Source organism: Prionailurus viverrinus, chromosome C1 (assembly GCF_022837055.1).
Source record: "Prionailurus viverrinus isolate Anna chromosome C1, UM_Priviv_1.0, whole genome shotgun sequence".
NCBI lineage: Eukaryota > Metazoa > Chordata > Mammalia > Carnivora > Felidae > Prionailurus > Prionailurus viverrinus.
The window spans coordinates 111,652,731-111,680,188 of NC_062568.1; the positions used below are offsets into that span (position 1 = coordinate 111,652,731).

Genomic DNA, 27,458 nt, shown 5'->3' on the forward strand with positions numbered 1-27,458 from the left:
TCCTTATTGACTTATGTCAAGCCGGTGGGTTTCGGAATGGGCCATGCCCTGGGGAAGTCTGTCAGGGACCTGAGCTGAGACTGAGTTGCAGATTTTGGTAGTCTCCCTGAGTCTTCCAAACCACCACTTGTGCTCTGCCTTCCATTGCTGAATAGGTAGAAAATAGGGTGGGGCAGGGAGGTAGTCAGTTCATGGGAGAAGTCCAGCGTTATTTTGTGAGCCTTTGGCAATTGTGCTTTTAGTAGTTATTAAAAGATTGAGTTCTGAGGGAGGTTCTATTTGATTTTTCCCCTGCTTAAAAAAAAGCTCCTTTCTGTTCTATCGTGGTACCAACGTGTGCCACTGAAGTGGGGCTGGTCTCACCTGACTTTAGACGTGACCCTGATAAGACATTCATGGTTTGCAAGCCTCTGAGATTGTGTGATGTGTTGATAGGTACTTTTCTAGAAACTTCGGAGTGTGATGTTAGGTCACAAGAGATAGATCTATACTCTTGTATGCTGGCCGGAAGATAGGGCTCTGGGCATTGCCATTTGCCATACTTAACAACAGGTAAAAGAACAAAGAGTGTATTTAGAGGTAAAGGAAAATCAAATTATTTCCAGATGAATTACCTCAGTATTCCTGTTTCAGACTATGGTAGCCTGCAAAGCATCCCAACCCATGTACCTTTTTCCTAAAGATCTCCAGACAAGAGAGGCTTTTATTTCCTGGTAACATAGTATAAGTGTTAATAATGTTCAGATTGTGAACAATGTACATATATTTTGCATACCTTCATTTTTTTTCCTTTTCCTGCTCAGTTTACCCTAGGTGCTTTCTGGGGCAGGGTTTCAGGAGAGAACAGCAAAGCATGTCTTGGAAGTCAGACATCCCAGGAGCTCTCAGAGAGGCTTAGAGTCTCTGATACTAACCTACTTCTTGGGTGTCTGTTTTGCATTAGAAACAGATGATCCTAAGGTTTGCTTTATTTTAGTTTTATATATAATAAAAGTGCAGATTTATCCATGTTAATATGCCTTTCAGATTGACCCAGTGTATTGTACCAAACACTGTTTACACATGAAAGCTCACTATAATTAATTAATTTCTCCAGCATCTTTGTGAGCTGGGAAGCACCAGAAAAATCTGTTTACTGAGTACAGGTGGGACCACATAATTCATACTGTGTCCATGGCAATCCAAGTATAGGTTCAAAGAAGAGTAGAAATGAGATTAGCTTACCCATGAGCTCCTCTGTCCCTCATTTCTTCACCAAGTCTTGGATTTCATCTAAGACTCAATTGTACATTCGTCCTCCACAGTCAAGAATACTATCTATCTCCTTTCAGATACAAGTGTCTCTGTGATGCAGGCTGGGTTGGCATCAACTGCGAAGTGGACAAAAATGAATGTCTTTCTAACCCGTGCCAGAATGGAGGAACATGTGACAATCTGGTGAACGGATACAGGTGTACTTGCAAGAAGGGCTTTAAAGGTGAAAGCCGTAGTGCATATTTCTATCTCCCTTCATGCAGTTTTCTTATTGCATATTCTTTGATTTGCCTCCTCCTTTCCCTTTTTCTATTCCTATTCGCTCATATAGCAAACCTAACTTGAGAAGTTAATATTTATAAGGCACTTGGGGAGTAAAAACATAAAGATATATAGATTCTACTAGCAGAGAGGTGAACTACAGGACTATTTAAGCTGAGCAGCTAGGACTCCACTTATACAACTTTGGAAAGATGTTCTAATTGTAAGCTTCATGGTGCTGGTTTGATTCTGTTGGAATTCACAAGAGATCTGGGGAGTAGCATGAGAATATTGCCTTACTATAATTATGATAGTAATAATTCCATGGAAGAATCCGTGCATTCCAAACTCTTCCAACAAAGTATCTTACACATTGAGATAAAATATATAGCCAACTAGGGCCTTCTGGAAACATGTATTATAATGGGTGTTGTATAAAATCATTTTCTAAGTTGTTATTGTTGTATTTCCACCATAAATTTTTACTTAAAAACTCATGAGAGTGAAATCTGTGGGTAAATCATTTATCTTGTACTCCTCTATCCACTTAGTCATTGATTTCCCCACTCAAAAATTGTGCCAGGCTACCAAGATACATCAGAGTCAATTTACTTATTTGAAAGCTTTCTGAGAGTATATATATTTTAGTCATTAATTTTCTGATATATTACATTTGCAAAGAAATTTAAAATCACTTTTATTTCTTTGTTTCCTTGAGACTTGCTGATCAAGGAACTAAATAAAACTCAAAATGTAAAATCCCAAATTGTACGGCTGGTGAGTAGAAGAGTACAGTTTGAGCCCAGACCTCTGTGCTCCCACACCACCGTTTTTTTACAGTGCTGTAGTTGCTCTATCTTGAGGCTCTGTGTCAGGCTCTATTGAAGATGCAAAGGTGTGTAATATTTGGGTACTGGTCTATCCCATTAATGCTTCCTTGCTTTTGTCTTTTTCACAGTGGGAGTAGATACCATGTCTTGGATCAGGGGAAAACAGTTTTATGGCTTCAGAAAGTACTACCACATCAATGGTAGAGACTGTGCATATGAAAGAGTGGGCATAAATCAGAGGCTTTGATTATGCATTAAAAAAATATTGTCCCTTGATAAATTATACCCCCTTTTTAGGCCCTGACAGCCACTTTGTATAGAAACAGCTGATAGATCAGCAGATTTTTAACCTCAATGAGCTTCTTAGTCCATTGTTGAGAAATTACTTATATTTGGAGGCATATTCAACCTTTCAGCTATTAGAATATGCTTACTCCATTCATCCTTTTAACTGTCTTTTACTGACAGACTATATGTCAGGGACTTGTCACTGAAATGAACAAAGAGGTGTTCCAGGAGCCTAAAGAAATTCAATTTCTAAGGTAGTTAATATTTGCCATGAAGAGGATTGCTTAGTAATTGTTAAAAGAATTTTTTTTAATGTGTATTTATTTTTGACAGAGAGAGAGAGACAGAACATGAGTGGGGAGGGGCAGAGAGAGAAGGAGACACAGAATCTGAAGCAGGCTCCAGGCTCTGAGCTGTCAGCACAGAGCCCAACATGGGGCTCGAACCCACGAACCACAAGATCATGCCCTGAGCCGAAGTCGGACACTCAACCGACTAAGCCACCCAGGCACCCCGCTTAGTAATTTAAATAATGAGGAGGCTAACAGAAAGTTTCACTGTTTTGGGGTTTTCTCCCTTTCTGTCTATAGGCTATAACTGTCAGGTGAATATTGATGAATGTGCTTCAAATCCCTGCCTGAACCAAGGAACCTGCTTTGATGACATAAGTGGCTACACTTGCCACTGTGTGCTGCCATACACAGGTGAGTTCTGCAAATGAAGGGACCAGAGGGGACCTGTGTTCTTGCCTTGTCATTCTAAACCTCTGAGTCTCAGAGACAAGAGTCTGTGGCCCAGTGATGCTCCTCTGAGGAATCACTCCCTGGTCACCATCCTGCTCTCACCGACTAGATCTTGAGCTCTGAGAAAACACTGTGGCTTCCCTAGATGCAACTGGTAGGCAAACTCACATGCCTTCTTTGTACTTGAGGGTTTAAATGTTTTTTGTTTTGTTTTTTTTAATTTTGTCTGACTGCTGGTTTCATTCATTATTTGACTGGACCCAGTGTTGTCATGGCCTGTGCTCTTAGTCATAGTTCAATAATAACAACAACCACCACTTATTGATAACTTACTATATGCCAGACACTTTGCATATTTTGGATTTCTTAATCCAGTACTCAAAATAATTCTGTTCCTATGACCATTTTATGCTGAGGCAAAGAAAAGTTACTTGCTGAAGGTCACAGAGGTTAAGTGGTAGATCTAGGATTTGCCTCTAAGCCTCTCTCAGTCCAAAGTGTGTCTTCTTAACTGCCCTTCTTCTCCTTACATTCAGTACCACTACCTCTCATTCAGAGAGGTATTGCCCCTTGGATGACGATGGCACACACAGAAGACAAGGGTGTGACTTCATTTCGTATCAAGTGTTCTTTGTTTCAGGTGGTATTTTAGGAGTGTGCTTGGACGTTTCTTCTTTGTGTTCTCCTGCCTCATTACTGCCGTCTTGTGATTGGTTGTATTTGTGTGGCTTATTTACCTCCTTATCATCCATTTTCTTCATCTGTGGAGAACAAAACAGAAACATGGATGGTGGCTTTGCATGTTTCTCTAGTATGCAGCATGCAGGCAGGAGCATGGCTGAATTCGTACTCCCATGATGGGCTGTTTGTAGTAGCTGTTACCAGTGACTGCGGCTGTTTAGAGTGACAGAGTGGCCAAAACCAGAACTCTGTTACCTGAAAGACTTGATGCGACGTTGTTACCTTGGCCCCTCTTGGGAAGAAATGTTCATGTAGGCAGATAGCGTTTAGTCAGCCTCATAGATAAAAAATCAAAGTTATTGGAGATCCTTAGCTATTCTCAGACAAAGGAAGTCTAAATGATGCATTTCATAATGACAGTGCTGATCACATTTGCTAATAGTAAGAGCATCTCCCAGCTGTAAAGACTGAGACTTGATGCCTGCAGAGAGATATAAGCAGGTCATATCATTATGCTCAGTCATATCATAGGCTTACCTGAGTGTAATTTAGGTGTTCAGCTCATCTTGAAAATACTTTTTTTATCTTCCTGCTATCCAGATACCTTAAGAATATTTGGCTGTATGCTGGCTGTTGGTTTTTCTTCAGATTAAGATCCCGATAAAAGAATTTACTATGTGCAACTTTGGGAAATTATATTAGACTGAAAGCCTATGCATATTAAAATTTTAGTGCTGAGTGTAGCTAAAGGTTCTATCATTGAGCTTTGCCACTATGAAGGGAACTAAGCAACATTGCCTTCCCTAGTGAGCCACTCTTCTGACCCAGATACCTTAAAAATGGGTTGGGTATGTTGGTGAACATCTGTGGTAATTTTTTTTTCTTCCTGAATATGAAATTTTAGGATAGAATTTTAAATTGAGTTAGCTGTAACTTGACTTTAAAAACACCCTCATCGGGGTGCCTGGGTGGCGCAGTCGGTTAAGCGTCCGACTTCAGCCAGGTCATGATCTCGCGGTCCGTGAGTTCGAGCCCCGCGTCAGGCTCTGGGCTGATGGCTCGGAGCCTGGAGCCTGTTTCCGATTCTGTGTCTCCCTCTCTCTCTGCCCCTCCCCCGTTCATGCTCTGTCTCGCTCTGTCCCAAAAAAAAAAAAAAAAAAAAAAGTTGAAAGAAAAAAAAAACAAACAAAAAAACCACCCTCATCTTCTTTTAATAAAAGCATTCCTTTCCTTGTTTGCCTGTGCTGGAAGCTTATATTCCATATGCTAAGGCAGGAAATATTGATGTGCAAATTTCAATGTCATGTTGTTGATGTTGGTATGAGGAGGTATGTTACTAGCTGATCAGAATAACTTCACTGTTTCCTACCTCCCATGGCCTTCTGATCAACTCCATTGCCTCTGGAATAGGCCAGCAGAGGTGGTGAGGAGTAGAAGGCTGTATTGTTGCCTCTTCCTGGCCCACATGAAGGAGGATCTGTGTGGCTGAGCCTCTGAGCCACACAGACTCTTCGCTGTGGAGATGCAGAAAGTATTGCACCAGATGGACACACGTGTCCAAACCCATGTAACCACACATGATAATATGGATGAGAGCAGCCCAGCAGTTGTTGAGTGCTCACTGTATATGCTAGGCTCTGTGCTAGTGAAGACTTCATGAACATTTTGTTTTTCATTTAATCCTCAAAAAGCCTCTGTGAGTTACATACCACCCTATTTCTCATTTTACTTATGTGTAAGGCTCAGAGCAGATTAATAACTTGCCTGTTGTTAATATACCAAGTTAGAGCTAAGACTCAGAAGACCCTAAGTCTCTCAGATTCCAAAGCTCTTAACTGCTACCTTAGTCTTGAGTTCAGAGAGCATCCTTTGGTTTAGACTTTGCAAAATTTCAATTTCCTTGGCTATTTCTCTAAATTCTGTCATTTGCTTTACAGGCAAGAATTGTCAGACTGTGTTGGCTCCCTGTTCCCCAAACCCATGTGAGAATGCTGCTGTTTGCAAAGAGGCACCAAATTTTGAGAGCTACACCTGCCTATGTGCCCCTGGCTGGCAAGGTAACAATATGGGAGTTAGAGAAACCAGAAGCTTTAAACAAAGTGGTCAGATCATCAGATTAACATGGAAGGCCCAGGTCTTCTGAGGCCTGCTTGTTGTCATGAGCACTGGCTTTGTACAGGAATGACCCAGAAAGCCTTTTCATTTTCATGTCTTTGGGGCCCTCTAGTGGCTGGAAGACTCCAGCCTGAGTCTGAAATCATGATGTTCTCACAGTCCCTGGGCAATAATTTGCCCCACATAATTTTGTGCCAAGGGCACAAAGCCTTATGGGACTTCCCAAAGTGGGAGACAAACCAGAATATCCCCATCTACCCCAGCTGAAGCTTGGATCTCCCCATGCATTTCTGTGGGACTCACTTTCCAAAGACAGGACCATTCATTGCCCCTGTGTTTCTAGGTCAGCGGTGTACAATTGACATTGATGAGTGTGTCTCCAAGCCTTGCATGAACCACGGTCTCTGCCATAACACCCAGGGCAGCTACATGTGTGAGTGTCCTCCAGGCTTCAGCGGAATGGACTGTGAGGAGGACATCGATGACTGCCTTGCCAGTGAGTATGCCGGCCAGCTCCTAAGCCCCCTGAGGCACATAGGGAGCAGAACAGAGCCCAGTCGAGGCAGCTGCCTCTCAGTGCTGAGACTGGCCATCCAAATAGCTTATCACATGTTTTTAATATTAGTATTTTTTATTTTTTTAAATGTTTATTTATTCGGGGGGGGGGGGAGCTGCACACATGTGCACATACGTGGGGGAGGGGCAGTGAAAGAGGGAGAGAGAGAGAGAGAGAGAGAGAGACTCCCAAGCAGGCTCTGTGCTGTCAGCGCAGAGCCAGATGCGGGGCTCAATTCTGTGAACTGTGAGATCATGACCTGAGCTGAAATCAAGAGTTGGACACTTCACTGACTGAGCCACCCAGGTGCCCCAATATTAGCATTTTTTAAATCTTCTTTGCAAAGCCAGTGGCTTTAGGAGTTGAGGCAGTAGAATCTCTTTAAGAGGTTCCTGACTGATTTTTGTATACTGACAAATTAGGGACAATGCTATGATAGCTTTTTTTTTTTTAAAGCAGGTCCACTGAGGTATAACTAGTATATAGAAGTATACTACCAATATTTTAAATGCACAGTGTTGACATTTGACTAGGAAACCATAAGTAAACATAATGAACATATCCATCCCCCTAAAAATATTTTATTTTGTAATTTCCTTCTTCCCCCTTCCCTGTCCCAGGCAACAAGGGATCTACCTCTGTCATGACAGACTTATTTGCATTTTTAATAATTTTATATAAATGGAATCATCTAATGCAAACTCTTTTTGGGGGAGAGGGAATATGACTTATCATTTAGCATATTATTTGAGACTCATCTATGTTATGTGTATTAGTAATTCATTCTGTTTTATTGCTAAGTCATATTCCATTATTTGGATATACTTGAATTCACTAGTAGGACATTCAGCTTGTTTTTAAGTTTTGAGATACTATAAATAAAGTTATACTCTCTTGAGTAAATATCTAGGAGTGGAATAGCTGAATTATGTAGTAGGTATATGTTTCACTTTTCACCAAATTGTCAAAATGTTCTCCATGGTGGTTCACCATTTTCATTCCCACAAGCACTGTTTGAGAGTTCCAGTTGAACCACATCCTCAAGAACACTTGGGTGTGATTGCCCTGAATTTTAGCCTTTGTAGTGGTTGTATATGGTATTTCACAGTGGTTTTAACTTGAATTTCCCTACCTATTAAAAATTTTGAGCATCTTTTCATGTGCTTCTTGGTCAGCCATATATATTACTTGGTATAGTATCTATTCAAAACTTCTGCCCACTGAAAAATTGTATTATTTGTCTTATTATTGAATTGAAAGAGTTCTTTATATTCTAAATACAAATTCTTTGTCAGATATTTGCCTTACAACTATCTTCTCCCAATTGTACCTTCTGTTTTTTTCTTTTGAAGAGGAAGTTTAATTTTGATGAATTTCAGTATATCCATATTCTTCATTCAGAGTTCATCTTATCTTATTTAACAAACCTTTGCCTAACCCAAGGTCACTGAGGTTTATTTTCTTTGATTTCTTCTAAATGTTTTATACTTTAAGGGGCACCTGGGGGGCTCGATGGGTTAAGTGTCTGACTCTTGATTTTGGCTTAGGTCATGATTTACTGGTTTGTGGATCGAGGTCTGTATCAGGCTCCTCACTGATAGCATGGAGCCTGCTTTGGATTCTCTCTCTCACTCTCTGTCTCTCTCAAAATAAATAAATAAATAAACTTTAAAAAATAAACAATAAAAGTTGTATACTTTTAGCACTGACCTTTAGGTCCACAATCTATTTAGAGTTAATTTTACATGTAGTGTGAGTTTTAAAGATTTTTCTTTTTAGACTTTAAAGAGTAATTTTGTGTTGTAATCTTGCTAACCTCACTTATTAATTCTAGATTAGTTTAGCTTCTAAGTTTAGTTTAGATTTCCGGAATTAAAAAAAAATTTTTTTTAAGTTTATTTTTATTTATTTTTAGAGAGAGATAGAGAGCAAGCAGGGGAGGGGCAGAGAGAGAGAGAGAGAGAGAGGGAGACAGAATCCCAAGCAGACTTCGCATTGTCAGCACAGACCCCGATGTGGGGCTCAAACTCACAAACCATGAGATCATGACCTGAGCGGAGGTCAAGCATCTGATGCTTTAGCAACTGAGCACCCAGGCACCCCAGGAATTTTTTTTTTAACAAATAATCGTGTAATCTCTAAATAAGTATAGCCATTCTACATTTTAATTCTTTTTAAATCTATATACATTTTCTTTTTCGTACATTGTTGCACTGGCTAAGACTTTTAGTAAATGCAAAATAGAAGTAGTAAGGGAAGCAAATCTTTCTTTGTTCTTGATTCTGGTGGGGGAAGCATGTATGTAGTTTCTTGCCACTAAGTATGATGTTACTTTGTTGCCACTAAGTATGATTTTGGGTTTTTTTTTGTTGTTCTTCTATCAAGTTGAGGATTTTACCATATACTCCTAGTTTGCTGAAAGTTTTTTCTTTTTATGATGAATGAATGTTGATTTTTTTCAAATGATTTTTCTGTATCTGTTGAGGTGGTAATATATTTTTTAATATATAAGTGAATTATGTTAATTAATTTTCAAATGTTAAACCTTAAATTCCTGGGGTAAATTCTGCTTGGTCATGATATATTCTCTCTCTCATATGTTATTGGATATGATTTCCTAAAGTTTTGTTACAGATTTTTGTGGGTATATACATTTATTAGGGGTATTGTTCCCCAATTTCTTGTACTGTATTTGTATGGTTTTGGTACAAAGGCAATGCCAGCCTCAGAACCACTTGGGAATTGTTTCCTTTCTATTTACTGAAAGAGTTTGTATACAATTGGTATTACATCTACTAAACATCTAGGTCTGGAACTTTCTTTCTGGGAAAGTTTTAATTGTAAATTTAATTTCTTTAATAGATACAGTTATTCAGGGTATCTATTTCTTTTTTATTGAGCATTGGTAATTTGTATCTTTCAAAGAATGAGTTTTACTCTAAGTTGTCAGAATTATTGGCATTCATAATATTCCCTTATTGTGTTTTTAATGTCTGTAAGATCTGTGATGATTTCCCTTCACTGATTTCAGATATTGGTAATTTACATCTTCTCTCTTTTCTTTGTGATTGGTACTGGTAGAAGGTTACAGATTTTAGTAATCTTTTCAGTTTCATGATTTTTCTCAATTATTTTACTATTTTCAATTTCATTGATTTCTGCTCTTTATTCTTTCTATTTTGGATCTAGTTTGCCCCTCTTTTCCTAGTTTAAGATGGAAGCTTAGACCATAGACATAGTAGGCATTTAGTGCTTTTTTTTTTCTCAAAACACTGCTTTAGCTGTATTTCACAAATTTTGATATATCATGGGTTTTTTTCCCCCCAACTCAGAAAATACTTTTCTAATTTCCATTTTGATTTGTTTTTTGACTCATAGATTATTTACAAGTGTGTTCTTTAATTCCAAATATCTTTTTAATTAAGTTTTTAATTTTAATTCCAGTATAGTTAACATGAAGCATTCTATTAGTTTCAGGTGTACAATATAGTGATTGAACACTTCCATACATTACTCAGTGCTCATCATGATAAGTGTACTCTTTAATCCCCATCACCTATTTTACCCATCCTCCCACCCACCTCCGCTCTGGTAACCATCAGTTTGTTCTCTGTAGTTAAGAGTCTGGTTCTTGGTTTCTCTCTCTCTTTTTCCTTTGTGCATTTGTTTTCTTAAATTCCACATATGAGTGAAATCATATGGTATTTATCTTTCTTGGACTGACTTATTTTGCTTAGCATTATACTCTAACTCCATCCATGTTGTTGCTAATTCCAAATATCTTTTGTTGCTGATTCCTTCCAGATAGTTTTTGTTATTGACATCTAGTTTAATTCCATTGTGATCAGAGAACATACTTTTTTCATCTATTGATTGGATTATTTAAAATGCATTAAAGCATGTCTTATGGCCTAGTCTTATGGTCTGTTTTGGTAAGTGTTCTGTATGCACTTGAAAAGAATGTTTATTGGGGCGCCTGAGTGGCTCAGTTGGTTAAGGGTCGGACTTGAACTCAGGTCATGATCTCACAGTTCGCGAGTTCAAGCCCCGCATCGGGCTCTGTGCTGACAGCATGGAGCCTGGAGCCTGCTTCAGTATCTGTGTCTCCCCCTCTCTCTGCCCCTCCCCTGCTCATGCTCTGTCTCTCTGTCTCTCAATAATAAATAAATGTTAAAAATTAAAAAAAAAATGTTTATTTTATGGTTTTTTTTTTTTTTTTTTGGTGGAGTGTTCTATAAATGCTATTAATTCAAATTGGTTAATAGTATTTTTAGGTCTTCCCTGATTTTCTGTCTGCTTATTCTATAAATTATTGACAGAGTGATATTGAAATCTGCCACAATTATTTGTCTATTTCTCCTTGTAATTCTATCAGTTTTTGCTTAATGTATTTTGAAGCCCTGATATTAAGTATGTAAACATTTAAGATTATTATGTCCTCTTGAAGAATTAGTCCTTTGTCATGAAATGACCTTGTTTAACCCTTGTAATTGATATTTCGTACTCTGAAGCCTCCTTTGCCAGATGTTAATATACCTACTTAACTTTTCTTTTGTTTATTGTTAGAGTATGCATTTTTTCCATCCTTTTAGTTTTGGCCTATGTGTGTCTTTAAAGTATGGGTTTTTTTTGGAGAGCATATATTGAGTCTTGCTTTTTCTCTTCGCTATGATACCCTCTGTCTTCTAAGTGAGGTGTTCATGCCACTTAAATTTAATGGTTGATGGCGATATGACTGAGTTAAATATTTGCCGTCTTACATTTTACTTTATCTTTTTCCTTCTTTTTTGCTTTCTTCCCCCACCTCTTTTTTTGGCCTTCTTTTGGAATAATTGAGCATTTTTATAATTACATTTTATTTCTTCACCGGCATATCTTTTTTTGGGGGGGGGGTGGTTTTGAGGTTGCAGTATGCAACTCTAACTCATTAAAATTTACCTCAACTATACTACTTTGTATAGCACATAAAAGCCTTACAACAGTATACTTAAATTTACACTACTGCCCTCTGTTCTATTGTTGTCATATAATATATATATCATAAACCCCCCAAAATATTATCTTTGCTTCAAATGGTCAATTAATTTTTCAAGAAATTTAAAAAATAAATTAACAGCTCTTATAGTTACAACATATTTACAGCTTCTGGTGTTTTTCATTCTTATGCATCGATATGCATTTCCACCAAGTGTCATTTTCCTTCTGCCTGAAGAAATTCCTTTAATATTTCTGGTAGTGCTTATCTCCTGGTGATTAATTCTTTCTGCTTTTGTGTTTTTGAAAAGGTTTTTATTTTGCCATAGTTTTCAAAAATATTTTCATAGGGAGTAGAGTCCAAGTTGACTTTTCCCTCCAGCACTTGCCAGTCATCCTTCCATTGTTTTCTGCCATGCATTGTTTCTGAGGAGAAATCTGCAATACTTTTTACGTTTGTTTTTCTCTATGTTATTTTCTCTCCCACGGCTATTTTTAAGATATTTTCTTTCCACTGAGTTTTAGCAATTTGATTATGATGCCCTTCATTAGTCTTCATGTTTCTTTTGTTTGGGGTTCATCGACCTTTTTGGATAGATGGATCCAAATTCAGAAAATATTGAACTACTGTTTTTTCAAGACCTTTTTGCTTCCCCTTTACAACTTTTATATCATACATCTTTTAGGTTGCTTGAAATTGTCTCCCTACTCACCAACACGCTATTTTACTTATTTTTTAGAGTTTTTTCCTCAGTGTTTCATTTTAGATAATTTTATTATTTGAAGATATCATGATCTATCTTCAGGTCGCATAAACATTTCCTCTTTAGTGTTTTGTTTGCTGTTAATCCCATCCAGTATATATTTTTCTCTTCGTTGTATTTTTATCTCTAGAAGTTTGATTTGAGTCTTTCTCATAACTTTCTCTCCTTGTCATGTTCATGCTTTCTTCTTCTTGAACATACAGAGTATATTTATCATAGTTGTTTTATTGTCCCCACACTTATTCTACCATATGGGAAATTCCTGGGTATGTTTCTGTTGTTGATTTTTATCCTCATCATGAATTATGTTTCTTCTTTGCCTGCCTGGTAATTTTTTATTGGATACTAGACTTTAAAGAAATCTTTAGAATATATTGAAGCTTTGTTTAAGGATCATTTGGAAACAGTTTGATCATTTTGGGTCTTTTCTTCAGGATTTGTTAGGTCCAGAACAGCCTTTAGTCTAGGGCTAAAATAACTTGCTACTGAAACGGTACTCTCTGAGGATCCTACTTAGTGCTTAGTTAGGAGGTCTTTTCATTTTGCCTGTCATGGACATGAGCCATTCTCAGCCTAGTATAAACTGTTGGGATTGTTCTGCCTACTTTTTTCTGGTTCTTTCCTCAGCTCTAATAGTTTCATCCTATGCATGTGATATACTCAGTTACTTATCAGTACTCACTGCTTAATCCTCGCTCAGTTATCTGTGTGGTGATTAAATCATTAAACTTCAAACAAGGTTATCACAGTGAGTTAAGAATAATGGCACCTGGGGCGCCTGGGTGGCTCAGTTGGTTGAGCGTCTGACTTCGGCTCAGGTCATGATCTCACAGTTCGTGAGTTCCAGCCCCATATCTGTGCTGACAGCTCAGAGCCTGGAGCCCGCTTTGGATTCTTTGTCTCCCTCTCTCTACCCTTCCCCGCTCATGCGCTGTCTCTCTGTCTCTCAAAAATGAATAAACGTTAAAAAAAAAAAAAAAGAATTTAAAGATTAATGGCACCTAATTCACAGCAAACATAATTTCAGATCATCATATGGATGGCACCAAACTAGGTCCTGGCAGTGCTAAAATAGATAAAAACCCAGTGCTTACATTCATGAAATTCATAGTATATTAGAAAAAAAAAAAAAAAAAACAAAAAAAAAAACATAGACAAATTCAACATTGTGTAACAAATAGTGAAGAAAAATAAGTCCACGGCACAGTCGATGGAGAAATTTAAGGGACTGAAATCAAATTATTTGGAACCCTTTTCCACATTAATTGTTACATCAGTCAAAACTTTCAGTACTTAAAAATTTTCCTATTTGAAGTAAAACTAGCAATATTTACAGTTAGCTTAAAATAATCCAGTAAATTATGGTGAGTTTCCTGAAAGATGTTACGGAAATTACAGTAGCTGTGTGCTATGTACTGTGGGTAAGAAGGGATAATGTGATTTTTGCGATTTTTCCAGTAAAGATCACAGATGGGCCTTAGAGTAGAATTAGCATAATAGATGAATAAGGTAATAAATATCCCTCGTATAAAAAGGGGCTACATTACCCACCTGATGTTTAGTTCTCCTTTTATGTAAGTGACCTGTCTTTGCAGTTTGATTTTAAAGTCCTCGAGAATAAGATCTACCTCTTATTTTTCTTGTTCTGATTTATATGCCATCTGTATTTCAGAGGACCATGCCATGATAGTAGCTCAAAATTCGTTGATTAATTGCTGTGAATCTAAACTGTTCTAAGATTGAGCTATGTGTTATTTAAAATTTTTTTAATGTTTCCTAATTCTACCTAAATCTAGAAAATAAAACAAGAGAAAGAAGAGAAAAGGAAAGAAAAGGAAAGCTGAAGGGAGGGAAAGAGAGAGGGAAAAGATAGGAAAGAGAGATCAGCATAGGGGGCTGATTAGTATATATCCTGTCCTACCCCACCCACTCCATCACCACATGGACCTTTTGAAAATTTTTACTGATAGTTTTGAGATTCTGTGTATTGGGGGCACATATTTGATTAGCAAGTATGTGGGGGACCAATGTAAGTTTTAGGACTGTTAATTTTGCAAAACTGTTAGTGGTGTATGTTTAGTTCAGTCCAGTTGTCAAACAGGTTAAGAATCTCAGGCAAGTGTTAACTGAATTCATTTTTGTAAATGGAGAAGTCAAGGCAAAATAGATGTAAAGAAAAGTCCGAATAGAGACAAGGCAGAATTGCTACTGTTATTAGTGTGATTCAGTTCAGGTCGCTCATCTTTATAGGTCTAAGATGAAATTGATGCTGTAGTTCACAGCTCTAATTCTTGTGTGTAATGACTTAGATCCTTGCCAGAATGGAGGTTCCTGTGTAGATGGAGTGAATACTTTCTCCTGTCTGTGCCACCCTGGCTTTATTGGGGATAAGTGTCAGACAGACATGAATGAGTGTCTGAGTGAACCGTGTAAGAATGGAGGGACCTGCTCCGACTATGTCAACAGTTACACTTGCAAGTGCCAGGCGGGATTTGATGGAGTCCACTGTGAGAACAACATCGATGAGTGCACTGAGAGGTGAGCAAGCCATATGCTGAGGCACCAGTGTCTTATGGGGAAAAGGGAGAAAGGAGCACAGTAATGGGATTGCAGGGCAGGAATAAGGTGTCCATTTGGGTCCAATTCCATAGTCCTCTCCTGTTGCCCCGTTCCTGATTCCCTTTGGATGTGTAGTTAGCAGGTCAAAGGTCAGAGGTTGAAAAGCTTAGTGGGATGGGTCTTCATTTGTTTCTAATGCTTGGGAACAGAAACAGTTATAATTCTGTTCCATTCTCCTCTTGGTCTCTTGTTCATTTCAGCTGACAATTTAAAAATTCCTGTTTCTTCGCAGATTTTTCATCACTCTTTAGTAATTTCTGAGTGGTTTCTTTCTTTTTTTATTCCAACAAGTATATTCTGTTTCTCTTTCAGAAAGAAATCTGGAGTCAAGAGCTATTTATGTAGCACTTTTCTTATAAGTTAAATTGACTTGGGGATAAAATGAAATGTGATACATGGAAAACCACAGAAGGACTGGGTAAAACCTGGAAACCTTCGCTTTCTCTAGGAATCTCTAATAAACTCAGCCTTTTAAATACTCTGAGCTTTTTGGTTGTAGAAAGGAAGCCAGGAAGCTGACTGGCACTCGGTGTAATTTGGAAAAAGAAAATTTACTAGATCTAGGAGTTTAAGATGCTTAGGAGCATTGTCCTCTGTAACTTGTTAGCTTCTACGAACCTTACTTTTTAAGGAGCAGGTGTGAGGAACCACATTACATAGCTGGAATTGCTCTCTCTGCTTCTTAGCTCCTGTTTCAATGGTGGCACATGTGTCGACGGGATTAACTCCTTCTCTTGCTTGTGTCCTGTGGGCTTCACTGGCCCCTTCTGCCTCCATGAGATCAATGAATGCAACTCTCATCCATGCCTAAATGAAGGAGTATGTGTTGATGGCCTGGGTACCTACCGCTGCACCTGCCCCTTGGGCTACACTGGCAAAAACTGTCAGGTAATTACATTTCATCCCACTCTGCTGAATATTACAGTTCTCTTCTAAGCAGAATAAACCCCTCCTAAAAAAGAAAATTCTGTCTTGAGGGATGTCTCTGAGATAAATCTAATAGCTGGTAGATTCCAAAATGGTGACATTGGCAAGATTATACAGATTAACAAGCGTAATACTGTTGTAACAGGCTAACCAAGAACTACAGAGAAACACACGTGGGAAATAAGCACATAGATGTTTTTTATGTTGGAAATACAAAAAGGGAAGTAAAGAATAATTAAAATAGTCTTTAAAGGTCAGATACAGTTTCTAGGGGGATAATGATAATAATTACCATGTCTTGCAGTGTTATTCTGAAAACCAAGTTAGTCACATGTCTTTTAAATTCAAATATATAAATATACATTTTCATATACTGTTAGGATGGAAGGACCCCTCAGAGCCAACTAGGGCAGCTTTCCATTTCATGGAAGAAGAAACTGAGTCCCCAAGGGTCAAAGTAACCTTTCCAAGGTTACATACCAAACAGCATTATGTTTAATTTTATGCTATTTTTACCTCTTAAACAATGATGGGATGATAGAATAACAGAACTCCAAAGAATTTAGGATTAAGTGGCCAAATTTAACTAGCCTTACAGGGTACGCTTCCATAAGGCTTTGGCTGTATTGGTCATGCAAATAACCACCACTGCATATTAAACAGCTTGGTGCTGATTCTGTGGATCAGAAGGACATTCTTCCTCGGGCTTTTGTTCATTCTCGCGGTGTGAGGTTACATGTGCCAAGAGAACTCTCCACCCATACCCACTGGCACCTTCTTTCATGAACACTCCATGTTGTGAGTGTGACCTTGCTCTGCCCAGGGGTCAGGTCACCACATGTGAGCTAGGGAGAAAGGGACTAGTCTGCTCATATTCTTTGCCTCATTTTTCATAAGCTCAATTTTCTCCCTCCAAGTAAGCTCTGTGGCAGCTTTTAGGTTTAACAGGCTTTAAGTCCTTTTACTCATATCCACCATGGACAGATTTGATTGAGACCCATGTAGATTTGTCCCACAGGATTAGCATAGGTGTCACGGACCTGTCTGACAGCTGTAACTTTCTTTCTTTCTGGCCCTACGCGGAGAGAGGGGGGGTGTCACAGATCTGGACATAATCATAACATTAGGAAATAACTTAACCTATTAAATATTAGACTCCCTCAAATTCTTAAGCTTCTGTCGTAACAATTTTTTTTAAGTAGAGCCAGAAGAATTAGACTATATAAAATGATGAGATTACCGGGAACACTGGACTATTTTAAGGCTTGGGTGAGGGATATATATATATATATATATATATATATATATATATATATAAATTTTTTTAATTAGTGTGCTTTCCTTTGATTCTTAAAATGCAGTAATGCAGTGTGACATTTTCTTCATTTCTGGTATTTGGATATTGATGTACGTGTATGCTTCTGTTTTCAGACCCTAGTGAACCTCTGTAGTCGGTCTCCATGTAAAAACAAAGGTACTTGCGTTCAGGAAAAAGCAGAGTCCCGGTGTCTGTGTCCGTCTGGATGGGCTGGTGCTTACTGTGATGTGCCCAATGTATCCTGTGAGGTGGCGGCTTTCCACAGAGGTGAGCTCTGCACCCTTGGGCCCTGGGGTCACTCCCTGAAGTATCAGCCAACTAGCAGTGTTTTAGAGCAGGTATTGTTATCATGGGATGAGAGGGAAGAGCAGATAGAGGTGGGTGGGCAAGGCTCTACAGACAGGGTCTGAGACGGAAGGTGAAAGGGCAGAGGCACAAGCTTAGAGGTTTCAAAAAGAAATGTATTTAAAATGAGACAAAGGCGTATTCCACTTTCAGAGCTTATTTATTTTTAATATAAATCTGGTGCTGAGTGTCATAAACTATACAATAGTACAGTTAGTTGGTCTGAACCTGATGTGTTGTGTGCTTTTCTGTGATGTCTGTCCTGTACTGGGCTTCCTAGGGGTGTCCATTGACCACCTGTGCCAGCACTCTGGCATCTGCATCAATGCTGGAAACTCGCATCACTGTCAGTGCCCCCTGGGCTACACCGGGAGCTACTGTGAGGAGCAGCTCGATGAGTGCTCGTCCAACCCCTGCCAGCACGGAGCCACTTGCAGGGACTTCATCGGCGGGTATAGATGTGAGGTAAGTTGCGCTGAGCAGGCAGAGGTCAGAGACCTCCCAAAGATGGCTCAACTATTGTGAGCCCTAGCATACTGAATTTAGCTGCCTATGACTTATTTTTACAGTTTATAATTTTTTTTTAACCGATCATCATTACATTGTTTACTGATCACCATTTCTTTCAGTTCTCTTGTGTAATAAGTTAGCATAGAGGTCTGCGACCGTCTCATTCCACAGAGTTGCCTTAGGATTCAGAGCCAACATTCACTGCCAGAGTGCATTTCACAGGCCAACAGCTCAGTGGCCCCTGGCACTTCCCTGAATAGCAGCTGAGATAGGAAAAGCCACTTTGAGGTGTGTCCCAAGTTGCTTAGCCTGTTCCATGTAGCATCACACTAAGTATTACATGTATATATTTGAGGAAGTGTGTGTCTTAAGGAACATGTCACCATCTTCCTATTGGCTGGGCTGATAATGGTTACAGCAAGATGTTAACAGAACACCAGAGACTTGAATTTGATACCAGTTCAGGCCACCTAGGAACACCAAGAAAAGTGTTACTTCTCATAAATGAACCAAAGATGGCCTCTTTATATTGGCCCTGCAGTTATTTCCTCCCGTTAGTTCAAAAGCCACCAATGCCAAACTCAAATTTTTACACATCCAGTTGTTTTAAAAATAGCCCTAATGAGCAGATTTTTAGCCATTCAGAGCCTTCCTGTTTTGTGTATTCTGCAAAACTGTACCCAACGACCCCCCACCAAGCCAGTGTTGCCCTTCAGAGCTTTCTGACCAGATACTCTGGCTTGGCTATAGAGTGACATCACCAAACATGTAAGCCCCCTCTCTGTTACCCCCTTCCCTTGGAATTCACTTGCCCTCCTCTCCCTACCCTCCTCCCTGCTCTGGATAGTCTTGTGCTGTGAGGGAAGCCCTCACATGCAAACCTGTCAAAGCACTGCCCAGTAAAGCCACTTCATGGTCAAGGTCTTTTTCCCTCAATCAGCCCTGAAATCGCTCAAACCCCATATTAGCTAGCACTGCACACCCCATCCCTGTCTCAACCAGTTTCTCACACATACATGCGGTTTCCTGAATCTAGAGGTCAGTAAATGCAGTGTGTTAACTACATACCATTGGACTGGGTTATAGGGTCCTCATCACATACCAAGGAATGCGTATTTTAAAGATGGAAAAACCTGCACGGAGGAGAATGAAAGTTTCGTGCAGGGGCAACTCTTGAGATATCCCTCAGAATATTCAGTCCTTGCCTTTGCTATAAAGTGGCCTTTCAGCTGGAAGATGTAAATGCCAGTAAGCTGCAAGTTGGCCCGGTGTAGGATGATTGGTAGGACGTGTGATAGTGCCAGAGAAACGTGTAAGAGCTGGGTGGGGGCCGGGGGTGAGCAAAGATATACAGCAACCTTTGAGATCTCATTTGCTCTGGTGGTCTGTTTCCAACAATGCTCCAGTGTTTCTTCCTTTTTGCTTGTTCCTGTCAGTGTGTCCCAGGATATCAGGGTGTCAATTGTGAGTATGAAGTGGACGAATGCCAGAATCAGCCATGCCAGAACGGAGGCACCTGTGTCGACCTTGTGAACCATTTCAAGTGCTCCTGTCCACCGGGCACTCGAGGTATGAAGTCAGCCCTACCTGTCCTCCATCTAGGACATTTTCTCAAGTTATAAGTCCATTTTTGTGTGGAAGACGTTTTTAAAAATTAACTATTTAGTTCTGGATTCTGGTCATTCAAGCCATTTCCTTCTCTCGTCTCTTGCCTAGTTGTGATCTTCTGACTCATGTTCTCAGTTCTGTCTGGTGGTTGTTGCCATCTTCTCAGTTCTGTCTGGTGGTTGTTGCCATCTGATGTTCCGTGAAACACAGAATGTGGAAATGATACAGTGTTGTAGCAAAATTAGCCTGGTTAGCAGGATTTCTTGGTGCTTCAAGGGAAAATAACTAGTGGTCTCTTGAATAAATAATTCACATTTACTAGTTTATGTATTTGTTTAAACCTGCCAAGTTTTGCCTCCATAAGGTGGGGGAATGAATGAAATGAAAACATTTGCTTATTTCCATAAGCCCAAGGGAGGAAGTTGATGGACTACAGCTACAACTAAGAATTGCAGTCAAGCCTGTGGAGTCCAGCCCTAGACTGAATGATGGAGCATCGCCCCTGCCTCCAAACAGTCTTCTGGAGAGAGCTCGGAATATTGTTTGTTAGAAGAGGTGTACTTATAACCCTACCTGTTCTGAGCAGCCTGTAAAAAAAATTAAAAAAAAAAAAAAATGCTGAAGCCATCCACAATGGCAAAATTCATTCTCAGTGTCAAAGAGAATAGAATGTCAGGGAAGTATTTACACTTAGACCTTTATGTTCATGAATTTTGACAGTTTACCTTCCTTGAGTTCAGAATTTGGCTAAATTAAAATAGGAGAGCACCCCCACTAATAGGCTAGTCATTGAGCAATGAGGTTAAAGAGGAAGAGAAAACTCAAGAGAAATGGATTTTTAATATCTGAAATTTGTCCTGTGAAAAGGTGAGTTGTTCTCTGCTCTAGAAATCAGTAGTTCAAAGGGAAGTAGAAGTGATTTTGATTCATTATTAGTTTGTTCCTTTTAGTAATTTTACCGTTTAGGACAAGCTCTGATTCTGGTGGTGGTAGATCAAATCTCAGATCTCATTGGCTTAACACAACAATGTTTTTCGTTTGTTTTTGTTTTTGTTTTTGGTCAAAGTCTGAGTGTGTTGAGCTACCTCCCTCTCTATTTTAGATATGCAGTTGCAAGCCCTTGGCCTCCAGGGCCTGCAGGGCAGAGGAGGAGAGACACTTGTAGGGCCATGCAGCAGCTCTCACTACCTCAGTCTGAAGGTGACGCACATCATTACTGCTCACAGCACACCAGCCAGAATTAGCAAAATGGTCTCCGCCTAACTCCAAGGGAGACTGGGAATGTGGGAGAGCACATGGATATTTGTTGCACACTAAGATTTGTCCTATACCATAATCATTTTACAAATTACAGATGTTAGTCTTAGAATGGACCATTTCATAAAGCAAAAAAGTTCTCACTTCTGTTTGTTAAGGATAGCTTAAACATAGTTTTGCTACTGTTATTGACAATCTGTTTCTTTCCGTACTTTGTATATGTCATCCAACTCCTTTTGACCTCCAGGTTTTTGTTTTTTAATGCCAAATTCTTATTAAGGATCCCTTGTGCGGGGCAAGTTGCTTCTCTCTTGGTACTTTCAGAATCCTGTCTTACGACCTTTTGGTTATGATGTGTGTAGGTATGGATCTCTTTGAGTTTATCATCACAATTCATTGCATTATCATACTATGTATGCTTGCTTAGGTATGTAGACTGGTATTTACTTCTCCCGGCTTGACTTCTCTGTCCATTGGTAAACACTCAGGACCCTGTCAAATCCTAGAAGCTCATTGTGAGAGTTATCACAAAGATTGTGTTTATTTCAGTACTCCTGACCTTTGGATCCTGGCCTGGGGAGCACCTCCAGTTCCAGGTCAAGGGCTGACTATTCTTCCTGTCTCTGCTATTTTGCTCTAGGCGGAGGTTGAGCTCATTGCCACTTGACAGGTCTGTCCACTACTGCTGGTTCCCTCCTGACGGGAGGCATCAGCGTTCATTTTACTAGCAGTCCCTAATTACCAGATAGTCTGTGAGAGTGGAATCACAAACTGGTTTTGTTCTTTACTTTTGTGTTTTTGATTTAGTTTGTAAATAGGCAATATATGCACATGGTCCAAAATTTTATATGTAGATGCACACGCAACAAATATATACACATGTAGCAAAAGCGTGAGGTGAAATCTCCTTCTGTTCTCCTTCCCCATACCTAGTTCTTCCTCTCCCACCACCAAGTAACCTCCACTTTATTTTACTTTCTTGTGTATCTTTCTAGAGTTTTTTATGTGTCCTTCAGAATTTCTTTATGTGTGTAGAAGTCAAATACAAAGATATTTTTACTTACCCCACTTCTTACTCTGAAGATAGTGTATTATTAGTTACCCTCTTGCACTTGATTTTTTTTTCTTTACTTAATTGGAGATATTTCCATATCAGTTTGTAGAACTTCCGTAATCTTTTTCATCCTACAGAATTCCCTATTAGCATACCATAATTTATTTAACCAGTGCCCTAGTGACAGGAATTTGGGGTTTCTTGCATGTATACATTTGTAGATAAATCTTCAGAAATGGAATTGCTGAATTAGAGAATATGTGCATTTTGATTCATACTACTGAATTGCAGTGTATCAGCATACTGGCTTCTCCACAGTGTGTGAGGTTGGATGTCTTCTCATCTACAAATCATTTGGTTTTCCTCTTTCAGTGGTTTCTGTTTGTCTCTATATCCTTTTTTCCTGTTACATTATTCATCTTAGTATTTAACAGAGATTATCTATGATACAAAATATTATCAACATGTTATTTTTTGTCTTTGATTTTCTTAATGATTTTTTTCATGCAGAGCTTTTTCTTTTTTCTTTGAAAGATTTTTTTTTTAAGTTTACTTATTGATTTTGAGAGAGAGAGAGTGTGTGTGTGTGTGTGTGTGTGTGTGTGTGTGTGAGCAGAGGAGGGCAGAGAGAGGGAGAGAGAGAGAGACTGCCAAGCAGGCTTTGCACTGTCAATGCAGAGCCTGATGTGTGGCTTGATCCCACACACCGTGAGTTCATGACCTGAGCTGAAACCAAGCCTCCCAGGCACCCCCAGAGCTCTTTATTTTTAATCAGATTGGAATTATCAGTCTTTTTTTTATGGCTTCTGGATTTTGAGTCCTAATCAGCAACACCTTCTACACTCTAAGACTGTAAAGGAATTCTCCCATGTTTTCTTCAAGTACTAGAATACTGGAGCATTTTTCCATATGGCTGCTGATTTGTCCCAACACAATTTACTGAATATTTGATCTTTTATACAATAATTTGAGATGGTACCTTTATCAAATTATAAATTCCCATGTGTTTTTGGGTGTTTTTCTGGACGTTCTTATTTGCTTTATTGTTCCATTAATTTATCAATACCACTCTGGTTTAATTATTAAGGATCTTTGTTTTCAAGGTTTTCCAGGCTATGGTTATAGTTTATTTTTTCATATAATTTTAGAATCAGATTGTCTGTTAAAAAATCCTTATGGCATTTTTTTTATTGTGGTCACATTAAATTTATGAATTTGTGTAGAGAAAAGTGGCATCTTTACAAGGAGGAGTCTTCCTAACCAAATCATAACATCTTTTCATTTATTCAGATCTCTTTTGTGTCTTTCAGGACTATTCTAAAGTTTTCATATAGGTGTAGTACATTTCTTTTTAAGATAATTCCTATAATTGGAACGCTCACTCTCAGTCTCTCAAGTAAATATTTGAAAAAAAGAATATTCCTATAATTTGTGTTTTGCTATTGATATTGAAAATGAGGTATTTTCTTCCATTTTTCTTTCTTCTTTTTAATAGTCTTGCTTATATTAGTGTATGCTACAAATGCAAGTGGCGGGAATACAGAACCGTTCTCCTTTATTTTGTAATTTTTTTTTTAAGTTTACTTATATATTTTGAGAGAGAGAGAGTGGGACAGGGTCAGAGGGAGAGAGAGTCCTCAGCAGGTTCCACACTGACTCAAGACTCAATCTCGCAAAACTGTGAGATCACGCCCTGAGCTGAGATCAAGAGTCGGACACTTGGGGCACCTGGGTGGCTCAGTCGGTTAGCCGCTGACTTCAGTTCAGGTCATGATCTTGCACTCCGTGATTTCGAGCCTCACGTTGGGCTCTGTGCCGACAGCTCAGAGCCTGGAGCCTGCTTCAGATTCTGTGTCTCCTTCTCTCTCTGCCCCTCTGCCTCTCATGCGCTCTGTCTCTCTCAAAAATAAATAAACATTTTTTAAAAATTAAAAAAAAAGAGAGAGTCGGACACTTAAACTACTGAGCCACCCAGGCACCCCTCTTTTGTAATTTTTTTGAATCATTCATGGAACCAGCTCTAGAATTGTCATTGATTTCTTTTGTAGTTTCTCAAAAATATTTACAGATATTCATACTAGATGGCTCATTTACATCTATAGCACATTAAATGAGTTCTGTTTTAAATGGAATAACCTTTGAGCTCTCAACAGGATATTTTCCCTATATTTTTTAAAAATAAGAAACTAGTACACATTACTTTATAGAAAAAGTCAGTGGTCTAAAGCTTAAAACCTATCACTCCAAAGTTAGTTCCATTCTTACCAATGTTTTTCCATACTCGTAATTTATGTATTTATTGTTATAGTCTCTTTTGAACTGTTTTTATAGTTAGAATCAAAGGAGTAAATTAATGAAAACTCCTGGGTTTCTCTTGAGCTCCAGATTCCTGGTCTCTCAGGTGGGACAAATAATGCCAGCGACCCCACAGGGGACTGCCTGGGTAGGTTGTGGCGGAGAGTATGCATGAAACACCGAGTGTGTTCTTTCCTTCACTCTGGTCACTGGGAGCACGGCAGCTGTCATGGATCAAGCGTGTGCTTCGCCTTGCCCGACCTAAAATGTCCCGTCACAGATGGAGCCATGTAACCTGAATAACTGTAAAGTGCCAACAAGGGTGGCTGTCTTTTTGCCGGAAAGCAGCTTTCCGAGGTTGTCGTCATCCTTTGTCTCTTCCCTTTCCTCCAGGCCTGCTCTGCGAAGAGAACATTGACGACTGTGCCGGCGGTCCCCACTGCCTTAACGGTGGTCAGTGTGTGGATAGGATTGGGGGCTACAGTTGCCGCTGCTTGCCCGGCTTTGCAGGAGAACGGTGTGAGGGGGACATCAACGAGTGCCTCTCCAACCCCTGCAGCTCTGAGGGCAGCCTGGACTGCATACAGCTGACCAACGACTACCTGTGTGTCTGCCGCAGTGCCTTCACTGGTGAGAGCCTCCCCGCCGCCCCCCGTGCTCTGCCTCCGAGGGCCTTTGAGTGAGGAAATTGGGCTCTTAGGTCATGACCTAGACCCAAGTGAAGCTTTTCCTACGTCTGAAAAACTAGACCAGGTTAATTCAGAGGCTCAGTTTTGCCTTAGGTCTGTGCTTCATGGATGTTACAGTCCACCTCTGCCTTTTTTTTTCCCCCTAAGAGATGCTTTCTCTTTTGTTATACATTGATTATATCGTACTGTAGCAGAAATATAAAAAAAGAAATAGGATGTTAGGAGTGGTTGAGCAAAAATCCATTTTTTAATTGGGGTAAAAAACACATAACATGAAGTGTATCATCTTCACCATTTTTAAGTGCACAGTTGAGTGCTATTAAATACATTCACGCCGCCATGCTGCCATCACCAGATCCAGCCACAGAACTCTTTCATACGAGGAAAATAACGTCTCGTGTTCAGAAACCTTACTACTCTGGTTTCATCATGCTGCCTCCCTTGGCATGTGATGACCTGGGTTACTGGTAGTCACTGCCACAGTGACCTTCCTTCCATCTCTGGAACCCAGAGAGGCTCAGGATCTTCTAGGTCACCTAAGGGGAGTAGGTCCACATGGGGATGTGTTTAAGCACAAATCAGTTCACGAGAGTACGTACTGCAAAGCTTCAGGGAATGATCTGCATAGCCGAGAGCTGACCAGGTCTCTTCTCAGGCTCTTCTCCAGAGAGAAGCCTTCTCAGCTTCTCCAGGTCTCTTCTCAGGCTTCTTTTCTTCACACATTGTAAAGATGGCCAAGCTCTGCCTCAGAATAGGGGCTTGTCATAGGCACGCGTTAGTTACTTCTGAAGATGGGCAGCTTGGTGACTTTGGGGGGACTAAAATAGTTTCTAACCATGGCAGTGTCACCAGATACTCAGAAGTCTGCCTGGCATTTGTGGAGTCATTCTAAACCTTATGCTGTAGTAGTATTCCTTGGGAGTCGGATAATAGGCTATAGCAGTCTGCTTAGTAATAATTTGTCAAGTTGGACTCTAGTACATTCAGAACCCATCTCTAGACTTTTAATTTTCAAGATATGTTACCTTTAAGAACTTTGGTAATTTATGAAGAATGGAGGGATTTTGCCCGGATGCAATATCAAAAGAGAAACCATCCATTATGAACATCATACGTATTGAGGCAATGCTGGACAGAAGAGTATGAGCAGTGTCTCCACAGCCTCATATTAGCCACGATGTCCTTTGGAAGCCAGAGATGCAAAACTGGCTGCTGTTTCTTTCATTGTCTCTGGGGCTTCCTTTATCTGGAAACACTGAAAACACTTACAAAGAAAGGGGAAACAGATAAAGGAAGGACTGGAGACCACCTTGAATGAGGATCCCACCACCAGGAAGTAGGGTTAATGCATTTTCCACACTTGTGATTGAAAAGAATCCCTCAAGCTTATTGCTTGTAATTATTGTGGGATGCTGTTGCTGAGATGAGCACTGAGGGGTCGTCTGTCCCTGAGCCCCATGTCCATGTGATGGCTGCTCTCGGATAATGGGTGCTGCTGTGATTTGAAGAGACAAACACCCGTAATCCTTGCCTCCTAATTCTGGCTGGCCACAATTGTTACTATTTTAATTTCCTTTTATTTATTTTTTTAATGTTTATTCATTTATTTTGAGAGCACACACAGGCATGTGAACAAGGAAGGGAAGAGAGAGAGAGAGAGAGAGAGAGAGAGAGAGAGAGAGAGAGAGAGAGAGAGAGAAGAGAGAGAGAGAGAGAGAGAGAGAGAGAAAGAGAGAGAAAGAGAAAGAGAGAAAATCCCAGGCAGGCTCTGCACTGTCAGCATGGAGCCCTATCTGCAGCTCTACCCCCACGAACCGTGAGATCATGACCTGAGCTGAAATCAAGGGTCAGATGCTTAACTGACCGAGCCACCCAGGTGCCCCTAATTTCCTTTTAGAAGCCCCTCTTTGTAAGTGACTTCAGGCCACATGAGGCCCACCTCCTGCTGGGCCTCCAGGTGTTCCCCCCCTCCCTTGATTTCAGTTGCTTAGTTCACTTTATCGTACAGCAGTGGTCTCGAGATGCCATCTGTTTTAGAATTGTTTCTAGAAGAAATGAACTCTAGAAATATTAAGCTGTATTTTAAAGCAGTGCTGATCAAATTCCAGAAAGGCTAGGAAGTGATTGAAAAGAGATATTATGGATGAAAATTCTCTTAAGCCACAAATCAGCACTTGAATGCATTGGTCTGGTGTAGCCTCTTCTGTGAAGTTGACAGTTTTAACAAAATGCAGTGAACAGTTTTGGTAAATATTTCTTTTGGCTTGTGAAAGCTAAAGTTATCTTAAAAGGAAAAAAAAAAAGCTGAGGTGTCCTTTTCTGTTTCTTTTGGTCAGATTAGAGAGATTTTTCATGACTATGCCCATCTTG

At 39.6% G+C, this 27,458-nt stretch overlaps 1 protein-coding gene across 2 annotated transcripts in view; it reads left to right on the top strand.

Annotated features, from left to right (window-relative positions):
• NOTCH2 (notch receptor 2) overlaps positions 1–27,458 on the top strand; it is a 165,751-nt gene that overhangs the window by 122,392 nt on the left and 15,901 nt on the right. For both annotated transcript variants that reach the window (XM_047869286.1, XM_047869287.1), the window contains 10 exons: positions 1,332–1,477; positions 3,224–3,337; positions 5,995–6,114; positions 6,516–6,668; positions 14,776–15,004; positions 15,772–15,973; positions 17,444–17,597; positions 17,956–18,140; positions 19,622–19,754; positions 24,793–25,029. In XM_047869286.1, the coding sequence (XP_047725242.1) occupies positions 1,332–1,477; positions 3,224–3,337; positions 5,995–6,114; positions 6,516–6,668; positions 14,776–15,004; positions 15,772–15,973; positions 17,444–17,597; positions 17,956–18,140; positions 19,622–19,754; positions 24,793–25,029 (1,673 nt within the window). The remainder of the gene's footprint in view (positions 1–1,331; positions 1,478–3,223; positions 3,338–5,994; positions 6,115–6,515; positions 6,669–14,775; positions 15,005–15,771; positions 15,974–17,443; positions 17,598–17,955; positions 18,141–19,621; positions 19,755–24,792; positions 25,030–27,458) is intronic.